General features: G+C 36.5%; 1 protein-coding gene across 12 annotated transcripts in view; it reads left to right on the plus strand.

Annotated features, from left to right (window-relative positions):
* The window catches only part of LOC113105809 (dysferlin-like), a 72,369-nt gene that overhangs the window by 19,545 nt on the left and 32,748 nt on the right, over positions 1 to 20,076 (plus strand). For 10 of the 12 annotated variants that reach the window (XM_026267114.1, XM_026267121.1, XM_026267123.1 and 7 more), the window contains 12 exons: positions 245 to 418; positions 3,019 to 3,103; positions 3,202 to 3,279; positions 8,890 to 9,071; positions 10,509 to 10,649; positions 11,092 to 11,121; positions 11,616 to 11,651; positions 11,773 to 11,814; positions 14,347 to 14,448; positions 14,630 to 14,791; positions 16,165 to 16,330; positions 17,348 to 17,421. In XM_026267114.1, coding sequence (XP_026122899.1) covers positions 245 to 418; positions 3,019 to 3,103; positions 3,202 to 3,279; positions 8,890 to 9,071; positions 10,509 to 10,649; positions 11,092 to 11,121; positions 11,616 to 11,651; positions 11,773 to 11,814; positions 14,347 to 14,448; positions 14,630 to 14,791; positions 16,165 to 16,330; positions 17,348 to 17,421 — 1,272 coding nt within the window. The remainder of the gene's footprint in view (positions 1 to 244; positions 419 to 3,018; positions 3,104 to 3,201; positions 3,280 to 8,889; positions 9,072 to 10,508; positions 10,650 to 11,091; positions 11,122 to 11,615; positions 11,652 to 11,772; positions 11,815 to 14,346; positions 14,449 to 14,629; positions 14,792 to 16,164; positions 16,331 to 17,347; positions 17,422 to 20,076) is intronic. The other 2 variants (XM_026267113.1, XM_026267118.1) reach the window with 2 other exon arrangements.

The raw sequence follows: 20,076 nt of genomic DNA on the forward strand, positions 1-20,076 counted from the left end.
CAAAACATTTGTCTAGTCGTACCTCCCATCTTTCGACTCTATTAGATAACTCTAATTCCTCACTAATCCTTTCCTCACCACCCTAAAGATCCTGATGTCTGCTATTTGTCCTCTTTTATTTGTATTGCACTGTGCACTGCTGGTTAGGATCACACAGAACACGCATAATGAAAATAATACTTTAATACAGTCCAGTTCAATTATATACATTTGTCTATTTCTGTGTGTGCCCACTCTTCTACAGCAGCGTCCGGATGAGTCGGAGCGTGAGGGCTGGGAATATGCCTCTTTAGTCGGCTGGAAGTTTCACCTTAAGCAGAAGAAGACTGACTCCTTCCGTCGCCGGCGCTGGAGATGCCGTATGGAGCCGTTAGAAAAGACGGGGCCGGCGGCCATCTTTTCCTTGGAGTGTTCGCTGGTAATGAGGGTTGACTATTTGAGTGATGTGGAGCTGGAATTGGGTTGAGATTTAGAAAGAGAGACAGTAATGGAAGAAACGGAGAGTGGTCGGAGAGAATCAAACGAGGGTGAGATGCAATTCAGACAAGGCAAAGGCGAGAATGGGTGTGGAGGGCTTTGAGCTTGGACGAATCGGAGGTGCTGAGAGAGACTGGGCAAGCAAAGTGGAATCAGCCTGGTAAAATAAGGGCATCATGGGATATCATTTACAGGGAGACAGAGATGGAATAGTGAGTGTGAAAGATGGTGTATGCATAAAGCCTAGTTAGTATGCTTATTCTTTTACTCATAGTCTGGTCCACTGGGTCCATTGTTACAGCTCTATTCCAGGCAGTTTGGCATGAGATGTCGTGTAGGCTTGGCTGGCTTGAGAACTCAGAGTTGACGAGGGTCTGGAATGAATCTATGATGCAAGCAAAAGGCCAAGTGCCTTGCAAAGGTGAACCTGAAATCTCTGACCCAGAGTCATCAATTATAAGCTTCAAATAGTTAATTTACTCATTTTTAGTTATTCCCATAAATGTTGAGTGTTTTAACAACAAAAAAAATCATGCTCTTCCTGTAGCTCCCCTGCTAGATTAAAAGTGAATGAACCGATTTATTGGAATAACTTCCCAAAGCTATTGTTTGAGAGAGAGAGAGAGAGAGAGAGAAAGAGAGTAGTTTGGGACACACTTTTTGAATCAGAATCAGATTAGAACAAATCAGACGTTTCAATGTTGCATGAGAGAGTTGTTTAGGACCAACCAGTTCACTTGAATGAATCTGGCTTTTCACTGCTTAATATAAGAGATAGCTTTTTAGCTTGAATTGTTTAGCTAAAATTTATCAGACTTTCCAATGCTAGAGATAGAGTGCAGTTGAAGAAAAATGATTCACTAAAATGAATCAGCAAATCTACATATGAAGAAGGGCCATTTATAATGAATTGATTCACTGGAATTAATCAGACTTTTCACAGCTAAATATGAGCATTTTAAGATGAACCTATTCAAAAGAAAGACTTTTCAAACTTTACACTGGTTAATATAAGAGAGAGGTGTTTTACATGCATTACTTCATTAAAATGAATCAGACTTTCAAATGCTACTTATGAGAGATAGAGTCCAGTTTAAGACAAATGATTCACTAAAATAAATCAGATTTAGCAAATCCACATAGGAGGGAGAACAGTTTATAATTAATTGATTCACTAGAATGAATCAGACTTTTCACTGCTATACATGAGAAAATGAAAAATGAAAATTAGGCCTTAAATGAGCTGAAGTCATCCTAGGTGTATATGACTTTCTTCTATTAAGACTAATCCATTTGGAGTTATAAAGCTTTCAATACAGCTTTCAAGCTGTTTGACGTCACCCAGTGAGTGTTGCTCTGTGTCAGTCCTTGAGAAGTTTAATAAAATGCTCATCTATTAAAAAAAGTGTCTCAACTCACCTTTGCGCATGAAACAAAGGAAACAAAGTTCCCTTACATTAGCAAAGGAAAAACACTCTTGGCTTAAATCGAAATCCGCAGACATTCTTCTTTACAAATCCTTGTTTTGTACTTCTAATTAGTTACCGTTTTTTGGTTTGATCTCTCCCCTGTGTTTCTGCGTGCATCACTTCATAGCTGAACTCACCATTCCATTCTGAACTGCTTTGTTTACAACTGTGAGCGCAAGCTAGATTAAAGTCATTATTACATTTTGAATATTACAAAAAATGCATTGATTCGCTATAGGAGGCCTTTATTGACCCCCAGAGCCACGTGAGACACTTTTTTTTTTAATGGATGCGCTTTTTATTAAACTTCTCAAGGACTGATGCAGTGCAACACCTTCTGAGAGGCATCAAACGGCTTGAAAGATCTAAGGTTGTTTTTAAAATAACTCCAGCTGGATTCTTCTGAAAGAAGAAGATCATATACACCTAGGATGACTTTTGGATAAACTAACCCTTTAAGACAAACGATCCAATTCGCCAAAATAAGTCAGACTTTTCTCTGCTACATAGAGATCAAAAAGCAGACTTTAGTTGGCTAGGTGCTAAAAGCTGCGTTCGCAAATAATGTGACATTTAAAATAGCGATTCAGCGTCTGGTAGCACTGCACAGCTACTCATAATTCCTAATTCTGTTCTTGTTTCAGAGGGCACTTTGGAGGGTGTTTTTCTTTTTTTCTTCAAACCCATACAGTACAAGGGTATTGGGTTATGTAAATAAAGTGAGCCACAAATGACATAGCAGTTTCACTCTGGTTAAGAGACATAATCAGGCATTTTATTCAGAAAAGGATTCCGAATTTTGTATGTGTCAAAATGATATTCGAGTGTCTTGGAGCGGTGACATGTAATCACTTCATGCCAGTGGTTTGTGGTCTATATACAGTTGCCCTTTCCACAACTGACAGCAGAGTCATCATTAACACATACTCTGTTTATCCTTTTGGTCGGAATATTGTGATATCTGATCCAGCATGAATGCCCCATCTTTTCCCCATCTCCATATGTGTGAGTCTACTGTTTAGGTTGAAGGAGCATAATGTGTCTCACAGTGTTTTTCCTTTTTTGTCAATAGAGCAGTGTTGATGAAAAGAGTGACGATAAGTCAGTTACAACAACCTTTGGTGTCAACCGCCCGACAATCTCCTGTTTCTTCGATAGTGAGTCAAACATTTCAGTTTTCCAACTCATTTTAAATAATCACAGATTTAAATAATGGCTTAAACTACACAGATGTTCTTCCTTTTCGATTCTTTAGATGGGATCCTGTATCATTTGCGATGTTATTTGTATCAGGCCAGAGACCTGCTGGCAATGGATAAGGACAGTTTCTCAGGTGAGCATAAAACCACCTTCACTGTGAGAAGATAGATGCATTACCCAAACTTAATTATTACAGATATATCGAAGGGTTGTGTACAGTTCAATTTTGAACGTTTTTTTTTAAAGCAAATTTATATATGTATATGTATATGTATGTATGTATACACACACACCATTGAAACGTTGGGGATCTGTATGATTTATGCATTTATTTGTATAAGAAATACATTTAAAACATTAATATTGTGAAATTTTAAAAACTGTTTGGTATTTTTATGTATTTTAAAATTTAATTATAACAACTTCAAGCTGTTAAAGGGTAGTTGATATTTTAGCTCTTAAAAATGAAATGCAAAAGGAGATATTAAGCCATTTTTTTTTATTCAGAATTTTGACAAACCAGATGTGTAAATCAGGTTTTCCAAGGTCAAAACCTAAAAAAAACTAAAGAATAAACAAAAGCAGTGTAGGCTACTCAGTTTTGTTGCTTAAAATCTGATCAAAGCTATTCATAGTACCAAGAAATATATGCACCAGTCATTTCTTTTGTGAAACAGCTGCATTTATTTTGGCAGAACCTACATGTCTTGCACTGTGACCTCTCAGATCTTGAACTTGTGGTTATTTGCATGGGATCGGAGTAACATACCCTTTTGAAAGCTGCACTAGCGTGACATTCAGACACACAGCAGGCATCAGCAAAATCTGCTTTTTAAGACATTTACTCTAATACCACATGGCATAAAGTGTGCTCTGCCAGCTGCAACGATATTTTGCCATACAATAAGTTACATATTTCCAGGTCATGTGGTGACACAAATTGAGGTCAATGGATAGTCCTAATGTGAAGCATATTGAGAGTGATAGCGTACAAGACAGAATTACAATTTTATGAATTTATCTCTAAAAAAAAAGTTCAGTATTGCCTAGAATAATACGAGCATTTTATAAATAACAAAATCATAAAAGTGAGGTCTTTTGAGATGTAATGGTAGAGGAACCATTACTGAGCTTACGCCAGAGGGGGTGAAATATTGTGCCTGGCACAGACTAGCCCAAAGCAGTTTGGGTCAAGTGTAGCCCAGAGAGAAACCAAATGAAGTAGATTTACAATGGTGTCCGCGAGAGAAGATGCTGGCAGCAAAGATGTAAAAAATGTCATTTACATAGAGAAGAGAAGGTACATAGAGTAAAACAAAACAAGTCGGAGCCATGGTCAGCAGTTAATCTATGAGTTTTGATGCCGCCGCTCTCATCAGTGAGGCAAGTTTGAATCTAGCTTGCAACATATCCCATTACCCTGCTCTCTCTCCCTGACTTTCTGAACTTTAAAAAGCGAAAAGCCCTGAAAAAGGCTAATCAAAATGAGGTATTATATTCTGATTTTTTTGCTCTACTCTACCGTTTTTTCTTTTTGATTTACTGGCTCTAGTTACTTTTTTTGCCAAGATAATTTTTCATAAGAAAAAGTCTTCCATGACTTGTATCCTTGGAAAGTATAAAAACAAGTGCACATAAAACATGTGCACTGTGTGTATTTTATATTCTAGATGCACACGTGACATTTTGTCATGTCAAAGGATGGGATTTAACTGTGGGATTGATTTTAGAGCAGAAGATATAAATACTGTAGCTGATATAAGCTGATATAAACTGTCTAAACACACACATCAGGTGAAACTTCTGGTTTTACATTTGTTGCTAGTAGCAAAAGTTATTCTGTATTCTTCATAATCGTAATTGTTTTGTTTATTGGCAATAAAAGTTTTAAAAAATGCTTACTCTAACTCTTTAAGACAAATATTTACTATAAAAATGTTTTAAAACCCACCCACCATGTTCAGATAATTTTTTTTTTTTTTTTTTTTTTTTACATTCTCTTTATTTGGTTTTCTACATTGACACAAAAATTCCAATACATATTTTTACATATGCATGCAAATTATATTTTAACAATTAATTTTAACATAGAAATGATACATGGAAAAAGGAAAAAAAAAGAGGTAAAGAAAGAAAACATCAAAAAACAGATAATGTTTTATTGTATAGTTGTGTAGTGAATATTGTGGAATTGTTGCCCCAAATGGAATCTGGGCGCACAGAATTCCCAAAAATGTGTAATTTCCAAAGATTTACACCACCTTACCACTTGTGTGTTTCTTGTTTTTCTTTTTCATTTTAGAATTATAATTTGAAAGAATTATTCATAAATGGATTTCAGTGCTCTGTTTAAGCCATTTTACCATATTTAAATCCATTCCACAGAATTCCCCTCACAAATGTGCAGATTCTGTGTGGGCCTTGTTATTACCTTATATTTAATATTACCTATTAATAAACATGAAGTGAGTTTTCATTCAAAATGTGACACTGATTATTGATGTTGGCCAAAAAACAGTCACTTAAAAAGTCAAATATAAAAGAGCTTTCTTGGCAATGCCGGAGCAGTATTTCACCCCCTTTAAACCATAGCGAGTATGTTGCCATGGTCTAAAGCTCTAAGTTGTGGTAGTGAAATTTTTAACCCACAGTGCTCCACATCATTAAAATGCAGGCAAAATACGCCTGCTGGTTATCACCCATTAGAAATGTCTGGTATAAATCTCCTATGCATGGAAAATCCATAGTCTGAAAATGGGAACAAAGCAGACAAGAATGAAAAAAAAATGAAAAAAAGGACATTAAGGTGAAGAAAGATCTGAAGTATATTGTTTTTTGTTTTTTTGCTAAATCTTGGAAATGTAGCTACCCGGGCTATGCATTTAAGGTTAATTCTGAACCCACAAGCACAGATGAGAAAACATTGAGGATCCTTTTAAAAATACAGGCCTGGTATAAATCAGGCCAGTCTGGCGCTCTGATTACAAATCTACAAATAGTTTTAGGTCGGTCTCCTGATGCACAAAACCCAGCCTAGATCTTTTACAGGGTTCTGAGCTCCGAGGAAAATGAATAAATCAAGCTGGAGGCAGAAATCACTTGTCCTTGGTGCGCTTGAGACGAAGTTTGGTAAAGGGAAATGATCGATGGACCGCAATATTTATAAAGGAGGGGAAAATGTAGAGCTGCATCAGTGCTTTGGCTACTGGAGGGGGATTAGAGGAAGTCAGAAGTTTGAGCCAGATGCTACATGGCTATAGGCCCCTCTGTGAAATCTAAAAAAACTAAAGAGTCTATCTATCTGTCTGTCTGTATATCTGTCTGTCTGTCTGTCTGTCTTTCTGTCATTCACTGGACATTTCGAATATGCGCATCCGAACAGTTGTACCCTGCATAGTATTGATGGGAAATGATCCACAGCCAAATATCTTGGTTGCCTTTCCCTGTTTTCTTTGAACATGTCATTGTTCCCGAGGGTCATGCATCATGTTTGAGTCGTACACGTGGGCACCCGTCGACATGTCCAGTCCCACAATGCCCTTGGGGAAGACAGTTTATTTACTGTTCACTGTAAGCAGCCAGATTAGACACTGGCTGTGTTTATTTCCCATTGGCTCCTGGGTAACAGTGCACGCTCCCCATAGCTTGTTTATCCCTTTGTTTATTTGAGCCACTGTGTTTGTGGGAAGTAGGAAGTTGTGTGTGTGTGTGCGTGTGTTTGTGTGTAAGTGGGCTACTTTAATAAGAGCTGGGAAAAGTGTCTGTTTCTCCCTCCCAAGTGAAACTATCCTGCTGAGGCTGCTTTACGTCGACTGAAATAAACTTTGACTGTCGCTCCAATTTCTGCCATTCCTAAGTTAGTTTGTCACTTTCTTATTTTTCAGCACCTTAAGTGCATATATGTTTATTTAAATTTTCTGAATCTGTGTCATTTAAAGGAGTAGTTTACCAAAAATAAAAAGTCTGCCATTATTTACTCTTAAAAATGTATATGCTGATATTACTTGCAGAGACTTTTGGAAAGAATGTACACATTTCAATTTTCAGTGACGGTTTGGCCTCATGGCAAAAACATAACTGGGGGCACTTTTTAGTGATATGCGAAATACCGTACGCACCAATAACTACATATTTCTGCAGTTTCCAAAATAAATGAACACTTGAGGCAGTAAAACTCTACAGAGTACAGAGTTTTGACTAATAAAATGCAATTTTCGCACAATTATTTGAAGAATATCATGTTATGACTTCAAAACAATATTAGTATGCTGGGAGATTTGAAAACTGAAAACGTTAGCATTGCACATATCCAGCTTCATATCTATGGGTTTTCATAGACGATAGGTTAATGGCATGGTTGCATAAACAAATGCGTTTTTATATCAGTTTTGCATTTGTTAACACTATCGGCTAGGTTAAGGGTTGATTTTGGTGTAGGGCATATTTCCAACATGATAAAGAATTAACTTTTAATGACAATTCAAGGATATTTGAATTCTAAACTGCCGAAATTCGTACCAGAAGCAACATAATAAAAACACAGCAATACACACCTATGTCAATGAAATTAAAACATGCCAGGGTTCACGTATTAAACCCGTGTTTTAGCGTCACTCAGTGGAAATTTCTCTTTGAAACTGCGGCAAAACGTGCAGTAAGGTTCGGAAAAAAGGTGTTAAACACAGAGGTACAAATTTTTATTAGACCAGGTTGACACAAACTTAATCTGAATTATTTGTTCCTAGTGTTCTGAAGTCAAAATGTTTTGAATGTGAATTTGTGCTTGCATTCAAATTTGGCTTTTTTAGATAGTCACATATGCCTATTTGTAGAAAAAGTTTAATTTAAGAGCTACAATAACTTCTTAAATTTCAGTCTATGCCTCACACAATTGTGGTTCATGACTTGGAATGCAGTCATATGGACAACGTTTATGATGGTTAAATGGTGTTAAATGGCACTGTCAGCTTAAGTCAACTTTAATAATTTTGTAGAAGAGAAGCATGCACATTCTTTTTCCTTTCTATTTAATTAAAAAAAAAAAAAATATATATATATATATTATTACGTCCAGATTTGTAATGGCAATGACAGAATTTTCATTTTTGGGTGAACTATCTCTTTAAAACCCTCACTTAAATACATAAACACTCACACATGCACATGCATTGGCTAACGCACTCAACTTTCCCCCCCTTCTCTGTCTCACAACCACACATCATCTTTCAGACATTACATAGACCTACTAAAGTTCAAAAATGCTCACCCTCCCTACGCCATAACTCAGGATATCTCTGGTTCTTTTCACTTCCATAATTGATGTTGTATTCTTGGCAAAGTCACCCTCATTACAGAACCAAATAAAAACAGAAATGCTTGTGTTTATTGTGTTTACTGATGCATTGAAAGTCTTGTTCTGAGGAGAATGTACCAAATCGCTGCCTCAATCTTGATGGCAAACAGACCTTCAATGAGTTGATGGCTGCACATCTTTCCTAACTCTTGATGCAGTTCTTTCCATTTCATTTATCCATTCATGTGGCAATAACCTCTATTTGACCTGACGAAGCCTTTCTCGTTTCAGTTGACAGTTTAGATCTCGTTTTAGACAGTATACAAATGCACATTGCACATGCTATTCCCCTTGATGTGTACTTGAAACTCTTGCCATACTTCATCACTTATTCTGACGTGAAAATGTGATGCAGTTCATTGATCTTTGACTCTTTGACTCTTTGATTAGATCCCTATGCCATTGTGTCCTTCCTGCATCAGAGCCAGAAGACGGTGACTGTTCGGAACACGCTCAATCCCATTTGGGACCAGACTCTCATCTTTTATGAAGTTGAAATATTTGGAGACCATCTTGTGACTGAGAGGAACCCTCCCCACATTGTGGTGGAACTATACGATCAAGACACCTATGTGAGTTTTCATTGTGTTATTTTATAAATGGGTGTATTTATTGGCAGATTAATTAGACTTTCGACCAGCGAAATGAAGTCTAGTCCAATTTACAGTTGGTTCAGGTCAAGAACCGCTAATTTTGTCAGACAGAATTATCTTTATCAGAATTATCAGAATTATCTAGCTCAGTCTTATTCATAACACCATGCGAGTACAGTTCATATCTATTTGAATGAGGAAAGACTGAAGTCTGTTTAATTGTTTGACAAAGTTATGTTTAAAAGTAACATATTTAAAATTGAATGATTAAATTCAGACATAGGTGGTATTATATATTGGACTTCTTAAACCAGTGTTGTTATTGTTACCTGAAATAATTAGTTTTCATTAATTGAAATAAGGCAAAAATAAAATTAAATATAGAAAGCTTTAAAAACATAAAAAATGTATAAACTGAAATAAAATGTTTAAAATCAAGCGTAGCATCAGTTTTGGCTAGGCATTGTTTATCAAGCTTGCATCAGCTGATCCACATCTACCTATTGGGATGAGACACCTATCACAGCACCCATATTTAAGATCCTTCAGTATTATCACCAGGTTTTGCGTTGCTCAAAAGTTAATTACCCTCCTCCATCCCCAACTCCACCTCTCGACAGTCAGTATGCGGCCTCCTGATTCTCCTGTGAATCAGACTTATTTCTAAAATGTTACATTAAATTTTCGAAATTTTATGATATCTGCAATACATTTATGTTGGTTTTGTTCTGTTTATCCTGTGGGGTGTTATTACTGCCCTCTCTGCTCTTATCCATGCTAGGTTGCATGGATGTGCAGGGAGTTCTTTCCCAGAACAGAACCATACTGCCAATCCAAACTGTATGTTAATTGTCAGTAATCTTTCACCACAGTGGCCCTGCCAGAACTAGAGTAGTAACTGAAACTAGAACTGATTAAAAAAAATTATGCTAAATATTAATATTAAAAACAAAAACAAAACCGTAGAACAAATTACTAAAACATAATCCAAGATTAAAACTGAAAACGTGTTTCCAATAAATAAATAAAATAGTAAAAAAAAAAAAAAAAGACCGGCTGGTCCAGCTATGTTGCTTTTTGCATTAATGAAACACAGGTTTTATGTATAGGCAAGGCTACCAACAATACATTAGGCATTATGACTACTTATTTTTGTTTGTATGTGCCTTTTTATTAACAGTAATTAACAGTATTAGACTAATTCTAAAAAAATAAGTAACGTAGTAGTGACAGTGATAAATGATTATTTACAGATATAAAGCTAAGACGATTATAAATATCATGTTTGCATGCTACTGAATGTCTCAAACAAAACTCTGAATGACATGCTGTCTGAAGCTTGGGCTGATGTCAGATAGGTTTTCGTTTCATGTCTGTGAAACAGAAAATGCCTGATAAGTTATTTGACCCCTGCAGGGTGCTGATGAGTTTATGGGCCGTTGTGTTTGCCAACCATCAATGGTGTCTTCCCCTCGACTTGCCTGGTATCCAATCCAGAAAGCTGGGAAGCCTGCTGGACAACTGCTTGCTGCTTTCGAACTTATCCGCAGAGATAAAGTAAGAGTTATATGAATTATCTTCCTCATAGACTTTATATCACTTATTATATTGTAACTGGCTTCTGTGGCTTTAATTAATTTTCCAATTTTCAGTCTCCATGTGAATGACACATGACATAAGGATATAAAAGTCAGAATTAATTTTACCTCAGTGATGATTCTGTAGAATTCTTTGCGTCTTCTAGTCACATCTAGCCCAGCTGTTGTCTGCAGCATCTCTGTTGGAAGAAATGCTTTTGTTATGAGTTTAACCCACAAGTGTTTACATGGCATATATCACAGCTTCTCCAGCACCGCAGAGGAAGTTTATTGGCTCCTTCACCCACGCAGTTGTATTTGTATGCATAGCGCCTGACAACATATGATTTAAAATGCAAAACCGCTCTCAGTTTTTACGGTACGAAATAATTTAGTCGTTGCTCTTCATTCTTTCTTCACAGCCTGCAGTTCATCATATCCCCGGTCAAGAGGTTAGTCATATGTCTTTAAGTTGCCCATCTTTTTTTCCTTTGCTTTCTTTAAAAATGCACAGACACACACTTCCTGTCCTCCAAGTCATCGTCACTCCCTGTTCTCTCAGTCAAGCGCGACTGAGTAATTGGATAGAGCTGCTGTAAATGACACAGACATCACTGTATCTGAACCAGTTTCACTAGCCCTGTCTGTTTGGAGACTGGCACTGCTCAGCAGCTCTCAGTTCAGGAAAGCGGCCTTGTCTGGGCAATGCAGACAGCCAGGAGACAGATTGGAGATGCCAGTGGAGTTTAAAAGTGCCAGAGGCCCCACCCAGTCCAGACCTGTCCAGCTGGCATCAGTTAGAGTGGGATAATCACAGGGAAATTGAATTAAAGTGAACCCTTAGAGAACAGTCAAACCACCCACCCACGCACACACGCAAACAAATACCCACACTGTAAAACTTTATTTATTTGATTTAAAAAATCTTTTTTTTTTTTTTCTGCAGGGTGATATTATACCTCCCTCACATATCATGGATGAGGTAAGTGCTGGTGGAGGATTCTGTGAATCGACAATGGATCTTATTTGCAATTGCTCCAGAGCATCTCTTTCCTGTTCTCTCATTCATTTTTCTGTCTCTGTTTATTCTGGGCATCCTCAAGCTTGTGCTTCGAGGGGTCCTCTCTGACAGTCAACAGCAATGGGTACAATTCAGCATGCATGTACACTCACAAACACATTTCACTGCATTTAGTTGATTAAACACAATGAAAAAACACAAGACATGTGGTTCCACCATTCTAAACTAGAGCTAATTATTAAGTCATTCAGACCTTTGTAGCAGCCTATAATGTGGAGATACTGAATTGGAACCAGTAAAGTTAAAGCTCCAACATGTCATTCCCACTGGTTTTCATTAGGCTGTGGATATGGAGTGCTGAGATCTAGACTTTTGTTTTATCGCTGGTGGGTAGATTCCTCCAGAACTGTGTGTGCTTCTACGCACCTCCTTGATTTTTATGAGGCCTGCCAAAGACAAGATCTTGTGGGAGACGGCTTGGAAATTAAGAGGCCTTTCTGATCCGGCTGTATTCCCAGCTCTCCTATCTAATGGATTCCGCTTCATCTGCACAAAGATTTGTATTGTTCTGCAGTGGCATTTCAGAAAGACACAGTGATAGACTAATGGTGGAACTAACATGCTGCTATTAGACTGCATAATAGCTGCTCTTCATTAGATTCAAACACACTAGGGACATAAGCATTTGCAAGTCTCCAATAGTAAAGGAAAACATTGGCAATACATGGTTCACTGTCTTTCACTTTTTCTTTTCCTCTCTATTCCACATTACTATCTTTGTTTTGCTTGAAATAACAGCATGATATCATTAAGATCTAGGCATGTACTGATATTAAATGACCAATAATAATACATAGTATTATAAAATAATAAAACAGAATATTTGGCAATATTATGGACTTAAATGCTCAGACACTATTGGATGAGAATTGAAGTGAGCTGGATGATGCCCTTTTTTTCATCTAGAGTTCCTTTATAAACCATTTGAACTTACATTACATAATGGAAAAAAATATTCACTGGAAATGTATAAATTAGATTTTTTTTTTTTAAGGTGTTATTTAATTATTAGAAAATAACCTTAAGTGAGTGTTAGTTGACAGCACATGTAATCTAAAATATACACTGTACAAGTAAGTGAAACTGAAATTATATCAAATAGTTGAATATTGTATAACTTAACAAAACAGTAAAATTTGTTGAATAAATTTGATTTGAGTTTAACATTGGATAAACATGTTTCCATTACTTATTGGCCATATAACTGTTACAGTGTGAAAATAGGAGAAATGTGGTACACATTTACCAATATTATAATTTTTTTTTAATTCCCAGAACAGAAGAGAATAGTGCTAGCATCACCAAGGTCATAGGTTTGATTCCTAAGGAATACATAAATGGATTAATTAAATTTCAATTACATTCAAAGCAATGTACAGTAAGTAGCTTTGGATAAAAGTGTTTGCCAAATGTATAAATGTAAATGTAAATGCAATATATTTAGGATCTGATTCATTCTGTTTGACCTTTTGAATACAGTGGTATTTCCAAAATGATTTGTTTGTATCTAAAGACTTGAGCATGTTGAGTCCTGAGTTTTATAATTGTGGGGAAATGTTCTCATTTATCAAGTAGCCATGCTTCCTTGAAGGTGTGTCTGTTTTAATGACGTTTCTTTTTTTTTCAAATCCTTGCCTTAACTTAATGAAGTTAGACATTACATAGTCTAATTCTCCATGACTGAAGCGTATCTCCGAAGGTCCCTTTTGCACAGAGCACCATTGTATTCAACAGTAGTACCATTCATCAAACAATTGCACTGGCGCAACATAGTGCTGGCTAATCCTTGCGTGTGTGTTTGCGTGTGTGTGTGTGTGTGTGTGTGTGCTGCAGCTTGATTGCTAACTTTGATTGGCATATGAAGTCATGATGTTTGACTTTTTGTAGCTGCTATTAGTAACCAATTCCTTGTTTGTTTTCACACCCATTTTTGAATTTGGGTGCGTCATGCAAATGTGCTTATATAGAGAAGAATGGAAACATAGTGTTTGTGAAGCTGAGTCTTCTAAATGTACTCTACGTTTCCTTCAATTTTGTGAAGATAACATTTTGCATGGTTTTTGAAACTGTGAATGCATTTTCAGCAGTCTTTGCTTGTTCATTGTATATAGTTAAATGGAGAATATCCATATCAATGTTATTTTACATATTTTATACTTTTTAATAATACAGGTGCATTTCCATAAATTATAATGTTGTGGAAAAGTTAATTTATTTCAGCAATTCAACTCAAATTGTGAAACTTGTGTATTAAATAAATTCAGTGTACACAGACTGAAGTAGTTTAAGTCTTTGGTTTTTTAAATTGTGATGATTTTGGCTCACATTTAACAAAAACCCACCAATTCATCTCAACAAATTAGAATATGGTGACATGCAAATCAGCTAATCAACTTTTTTTGTCTTAGTTTACTTTTTATAATTTTATGTGCTTTCATTGTTGTTATTATGAATATTATTGTTTAATTTATTTTTATTTCATTTTTAGTTTTTATTTGCTTCTGGTTGAATACATTTTTGTTCATTTACAGCAATAATAATCCTGATTCTCATTAATTTATATTTACTCATATTATGCTTTGCTCTTCATTCTTAGCCAGAGGACTCTGATTTGCCACATCTACCTCCACAAAGGGAACCTAATGTCTACATGGTGCCGCAGGGGATAAAACCTGTCCTACAACGGACAGCTATTGAGGTGGGCCCAAAACCTTTCCTCGCGATATCCATTTATAGTTTAAAGCCTCTTGTGCAGTATAGACTATTTGAACCTTACGAAAAAGCACTGACATTGCTTTTTTACCATTTACATGACGGTTTTACCATTTATGATTACTTTAGGACATGTGACTTAACATTTTAAACCTTTTAACTCTTAGATACTGGCGTGGGGTTTGCGTAACCTGAAGAGTTTCCAGTTGGCCAGTGTGGCATCTCCCAGTCTTCAAGTGGAATGTGGAGGAAGTGTGGTTCAGTCGTGCGTGATTCGAAATACTAAGAAGAACCCCAACTTTGAAGTCAACACCCTGTTCATTGATGTCGTAAGATCTGGATCTTGTTTTGTTTGTTTGCAAAATTAGGTAGAGTAGGGTAAGATTAGATAAAGTTATGTAAGATTTAAAGGAATGGTTCACCTAAATATGAACATTTGATGATCATATACTCACCCTCTGACCATCCAAGTATGTACATTAGAATAGTTTATTTAATTTTAATTTAGCCTTACTGTACATGACTTGCTCATCAGTGGATCCTCTCCAGTGAATGGGGGACTCAGTAGTCTCCAGTCCGGCAATTGATGTTTGAAAAGCTGCATGCTTGTTAAAAAAACCTACTCCATCATTAAGGTGTTTTATCTTTCAATCATCACTTCTGGACAAAATGGCAGTTCATTTAATCCATATTAATGTTTTCTTTAATGAAAAAAAAAAATGACTCCCCTGTTGTCCCCTCATGTCAATATCTACCCACATGTTTGTCTAGAGCTATTTTGGACTGTTTTTGCTTGTAAAGAGTACTTGGTCTTTTCATGTTTCTCTCCTGATTCCGAAGAGATTACTTTTTCATTGTAGAAAACAATATTCTGATCAGAGGACGGTTAGATGACTTTTAGCTGGAACCAATGTTTGAAGTTGAAATCATCTTAACGATGGGTTTTGTTTATTATGAACATGCAGTCTGTGGATTACTTAGATTACTTGTAAGTTATTGTGATGTTTTCATCAGCTGTCTGGACTCTTGTTCAGAAGGCACCCATTTACTGTAGAGAATCCATTGGAGAGAAAGTGATGCAATACCAGATTTATCCAAATCTGTTCTGATGATTAAGCAAATTTTCATTTTTGGGTAAACTTTTCATTTAACATTTATGAGGCAAAAATAACGGTATTGTAACTATCAAAGGTTAATCAACACAGTTGACCTTTGGCTGAGCCCTCTTCAGATTTCTTGTAGATTCTTTATGTAGAAAATATCAAATTATGTGTTACAGCATGCTGCTAACCAGTTGAGACAGACTTATATACAATGTGGTCATGGTGTCCTTCACATGGTGGATGTTTCATGAGTGATGACTGGCACTGTAACAATGTTCCCCAGCAATGAGCGTCAGTTCTAAATTCTAAAACGTAAGATAGTCTGGATTCCGTTCCAATACTCATCTAAGGCTGGAAGGCATTGCATGGAAAGAATGCTGAATGACTAGCAAAGTTATTTGCACTGTCAGTCGTGGTCAGCACTGTGTCATGTTTGCCTCAGTTTAGGGTGTGAAATACTTTCACAGAGTATGAGAGGAGAGAGAGAAAGGTTCTGTAGAATAACAACTGAAATGGAGAAATAAACAAGACATCATAAGTTAAAGGTTTGGAAGCCTTGCATCATATTTCTGTTATCCGCAATCTCTTCTCCACTGTAGCAACTGCCCAAGGAAGAGCTCTACATGCCTCCATTGGTGATCAAGGTTATAGACAACCGTCAGTTTGGCAGAAAGCCTGTAGTGGGCCAGTGCACGGTCCACTCGCTGAATGAGTTCCGCTGCCAGCCAGAGAGCCTCGACAGTCACCCTACTGAAGAAGAATTCGGTGAGGAAATAAGGCAATGACTAAATACCTTGTAAACCACACATCTAAGTATATATTATATATAAACACTACAGATACAATGTTAGAAATTAGTAATACATTTCGTCAATATTTACAAAGGAACAGCAAGTAACAATGAAGTAAATATGAAATTTTAAGTAAAACGACTAAAAAAGGTAAAATATTAGTAAATTATGAATCATCCCTAGTATGTACTGAAATTTATATGAAATTTATTTCTTGCTAAGTATACTAAAAATATATTTATGTATGTACAAAAGTTCCCTGCAATAGTACTTTTAGTATACTAAACTGGTACTTAAAGTCTGCTGAATTGGAACAATTCTGTACATAATGCACTTTAATTGTGAAGAAGTAGTACTGAAGTCCAACTAAAGATATACTGAAGTATATTTGATTGTGCTTCAGGTAAACTTTAAATATCTTGCATTTAAAGACTGCTACTATTCAAAGATCATGCAGTCATCATCAGTAATGACATCAAAACACATTTTAGGATAAATATTAAGAAATGTGCATAGTGATCAAGTAGTACTCCATATAAAGTTTAATTATAATTTTTATATCAGTCAGTCTTGAGCGATGCATCAGTAAATGATTAATCTGAACTATACTTAGTGCGAAATAAATATATCTTAAATAAATTACTTTTTACTATGGTTAATCTTAGTAAAATACTAATCTTTTGTTTACAACATCAAAAAATATTTTTCACAATTCAAGTTGTAAATTGTGTGTGGGTTCTCCTTAGGCAACGAAGGAAAGACAGGAAGAAAAACAGATTTTGGAGAAAAGTTAATTTATTTCAAGCTTTTTTAGGGTATATAACGTTTACACTAAATATAGTAACCTTCTCTAATTTAGAGCAATTCAGTTATTCAATAAAAAATGTCAAGGATCAAATGATTTTCTTATTTTTTAAAGTGCATTCTTTGACAAGATGAATGAACATTATACTTTATGCTTACAGTATTTATGGTTTATTTCCATCAACAGAGCCAATTGCTCACACCCCTAGAGATGACGTTCTGGTTGATATTGATGATAAGGAGCCTCTCATTCCTGGACAGGTATGATCAGTCTTTTTACCTGCAACTTATAAATCTTTTCTTAGCTGATTGACAAGGTGTGCTATATCCAGATCGCTTCTGAAACTTCCTCAAAATGCTTTGGAAAACTTGCTTTATTGCAGTCATTCTCAAAATGAGGGGTCCTTAAAAAAAGGGGTCCTAGAAAAATTGTGAAAGTATAATTTCTAGACCTGGAGAAGTCATTTCAATTAATAAAACAAGAAAAAAAGCTATATATTAATCTTTAAAATCCAGTAAATCACAACCAACTCTAAAAGTCAAGGGTCCTTTAAATATTGTTGTGGAAAATGTAGTCAAAAAGCTGAGAACTGCTGCTTTATAGCTATGAATACACACTCTTGTTTGTTGTCTGTGATGATGTTAGTCCTCTTGGCTGCTATTCAGTAGGTGGTTGGTCACATAGCTTAGGTTTCTCCAGGTTTCTTTAGAGCCTTGTTAGAGAATGAGGTATGCTGTCATGGCAAGGTTAAGCACTTCTGAGCATACACACCACTTTATAAGGTCTTCTAGGGGTAGTTTTCTCCATGCATTTATTGGTGGAATTTAAGTGTGATTCTAGTTGTAAAACATGGCAATCACATCCTGTCCATTATGTCTGGGTTATAGCATTGCCCCAGAGGGACACAGGGTCTGCGACACTAAGAAAGCATTGCTTTACGGATGGAGACTTGAGGAAAGTTGCTTCGTGAAGGACTGAGAGACAATGGGTATCATAGTATCGTCTTCAATTCAATTGGGTATTAGCAGAAATGCTGAAAAAAAAATCTATTACTTAAATTTAGCCTGTGATTTCAAGATGAGATGTAAGATTTTGGCCAAACTAGCCTTGTAATGTTGCTATGGTGCCATGTTAGTCAACTTGCGGCATAATTGGGGGTGGGTGTCTGATGAAATCATGAATTCAGTAACATGATGGAATACTGTTTGGCGCTTGCATGTATGATGAAGGCTCACACCATCTTGAGACAATGACACGCTTCGCTTTCTGAGAAAAGAGAGGCCAGCTTTAATGACGCCTCCTCGAGCTGTCATCAATTCCCTCTCATAACTACGACCTAAAAATACTCCCAAAAAAATAAATAAAAACAACACAAAAAATGATCAAGGGGGATTAGGAAAATGTAAAAATTGTTTCCATGTCTCAGCTTTAACCTCTCAGCCTTTATTTGTTCAGTCACTGGAAGAAAACGAGACTAGAATATCAGTTTCGGGGCCGCATGGCCCACTTGGTTTCCTTGGAAATGGATCATACTCACAAAAGCCAGTTTATTTAGGTTTTCGATCTTCCAGCTCGGCTGGCAGTGCTTCCCTGTGGATGTGAGGTGTTCTGTCATTTGCAGAGTGGAAAGAGGAATACTTCACGCTTGCCCTTTTGCGCTGGGTTTAATAAGCCCACGCCCAGCTCTAGTTAAGAGCCATTAATGGGGCTCTTTTCTTCTGCACTTGCCACCTTTTCCATTGATCTAATCCGGGAGCAAGATTCGGTTTCGTTGTATTCCACAGTATGTGACACAGTCAACTTACTCTACATTCATCTGTTAGTAACCCAACGATGATTACAAAATGTCACGTAACTAAGTGCCCACTGGCCTGGATGTCAGTCCAAACGCTAAAAGCCATTTAGACGGCATCAATGGGCACACCATTTGCGGTTTGACTGAAATCAGTTGAATTTAACCGCATGTTTGACTCTGAAAATGTATTGCTGAATACACAGTAAACATCCCCTCCAGTTCTGCTCCTGATTTCAGATGTCTGGTGACCACGGCACTATGGGCTTTATTTATAAATGTGCATTTGTATGAGGAAATGGCCATCAAATGGCTCGTTCTGGCTAACATAAATAAAAGAGGGACCACAACCACAGTCATCTGTGGTAGAATCTCAAGTGACCCTCATTTTTTTTTATCTATCAGAAATGTTTGATGGAATATAGGAAGTGAAGGAACTGTGGGAAAAGAGTATGTCAGTGTTTTTTTTGTTTTTTTGAAGACGGGCTTTTGTTGCATGGTTTGAACGCTCATCACATTTTGTTTTTGCTTGATTCGCTTTTCTTTTGCCCATGCAGAACATGCACTTGATTTTCACTATCATTTTTTTCTGTTTTATACCATTGTAGCATTCATTGACAACATCTATGGTAGTTTTGATGTATGGTATCAAGGTCATTAGTACTGGTCAGCTGCACTGGATCAGAATAAAGTTTCTGTGGTCTATCGCACTACTGTAGAAGCCACAGTAGTTTGATCCCTGGCTCCACAGTCCCGCATGACTTCTAACATTCCAGTGGGAGCCTGAGGCTGCTGTGATCCACTCAGGAAACCAGGAAAAGCAAGGAAAACTAAAGAGGAACATTTTTCGTCTTCCTGTGGCTACTGTTTGGATCCTCATGGCAGTAAAACATTCAGTTCTTGCTCCATAAGAGCAAATTCCATTCAAATTCAATATTTAACAATGTGCACAGTAGTGTTTGAATATCTAAATCAGAACACAAATACACACCAGAAAAAGGCCAACTTGCATGTCCAAGCTCATATCTAAAAGACCATATCTTCTCTCTTGTCTTAAGATCTAATCAGAGAATGACTACAGTAACCATGTTTACTCAGTTTGCAAGAGTGAAGAAGGCACAAA

Source organism: Carassius auratus, chromosome 7 (genome assembly GCF_003368295.1).
Source record: "Carassius auratus strain Wakin chromosome 7, ASM336829v1, whole genome shotgun sequence".
In the NCBI taxonomy this organism is placed as follows: domain Eukaryota; kingdom Metazoa; phylum Chordata; class Actinopteri; order Cypriniformes; family Cyprinidae; genus Carassius; species Carassius auratus.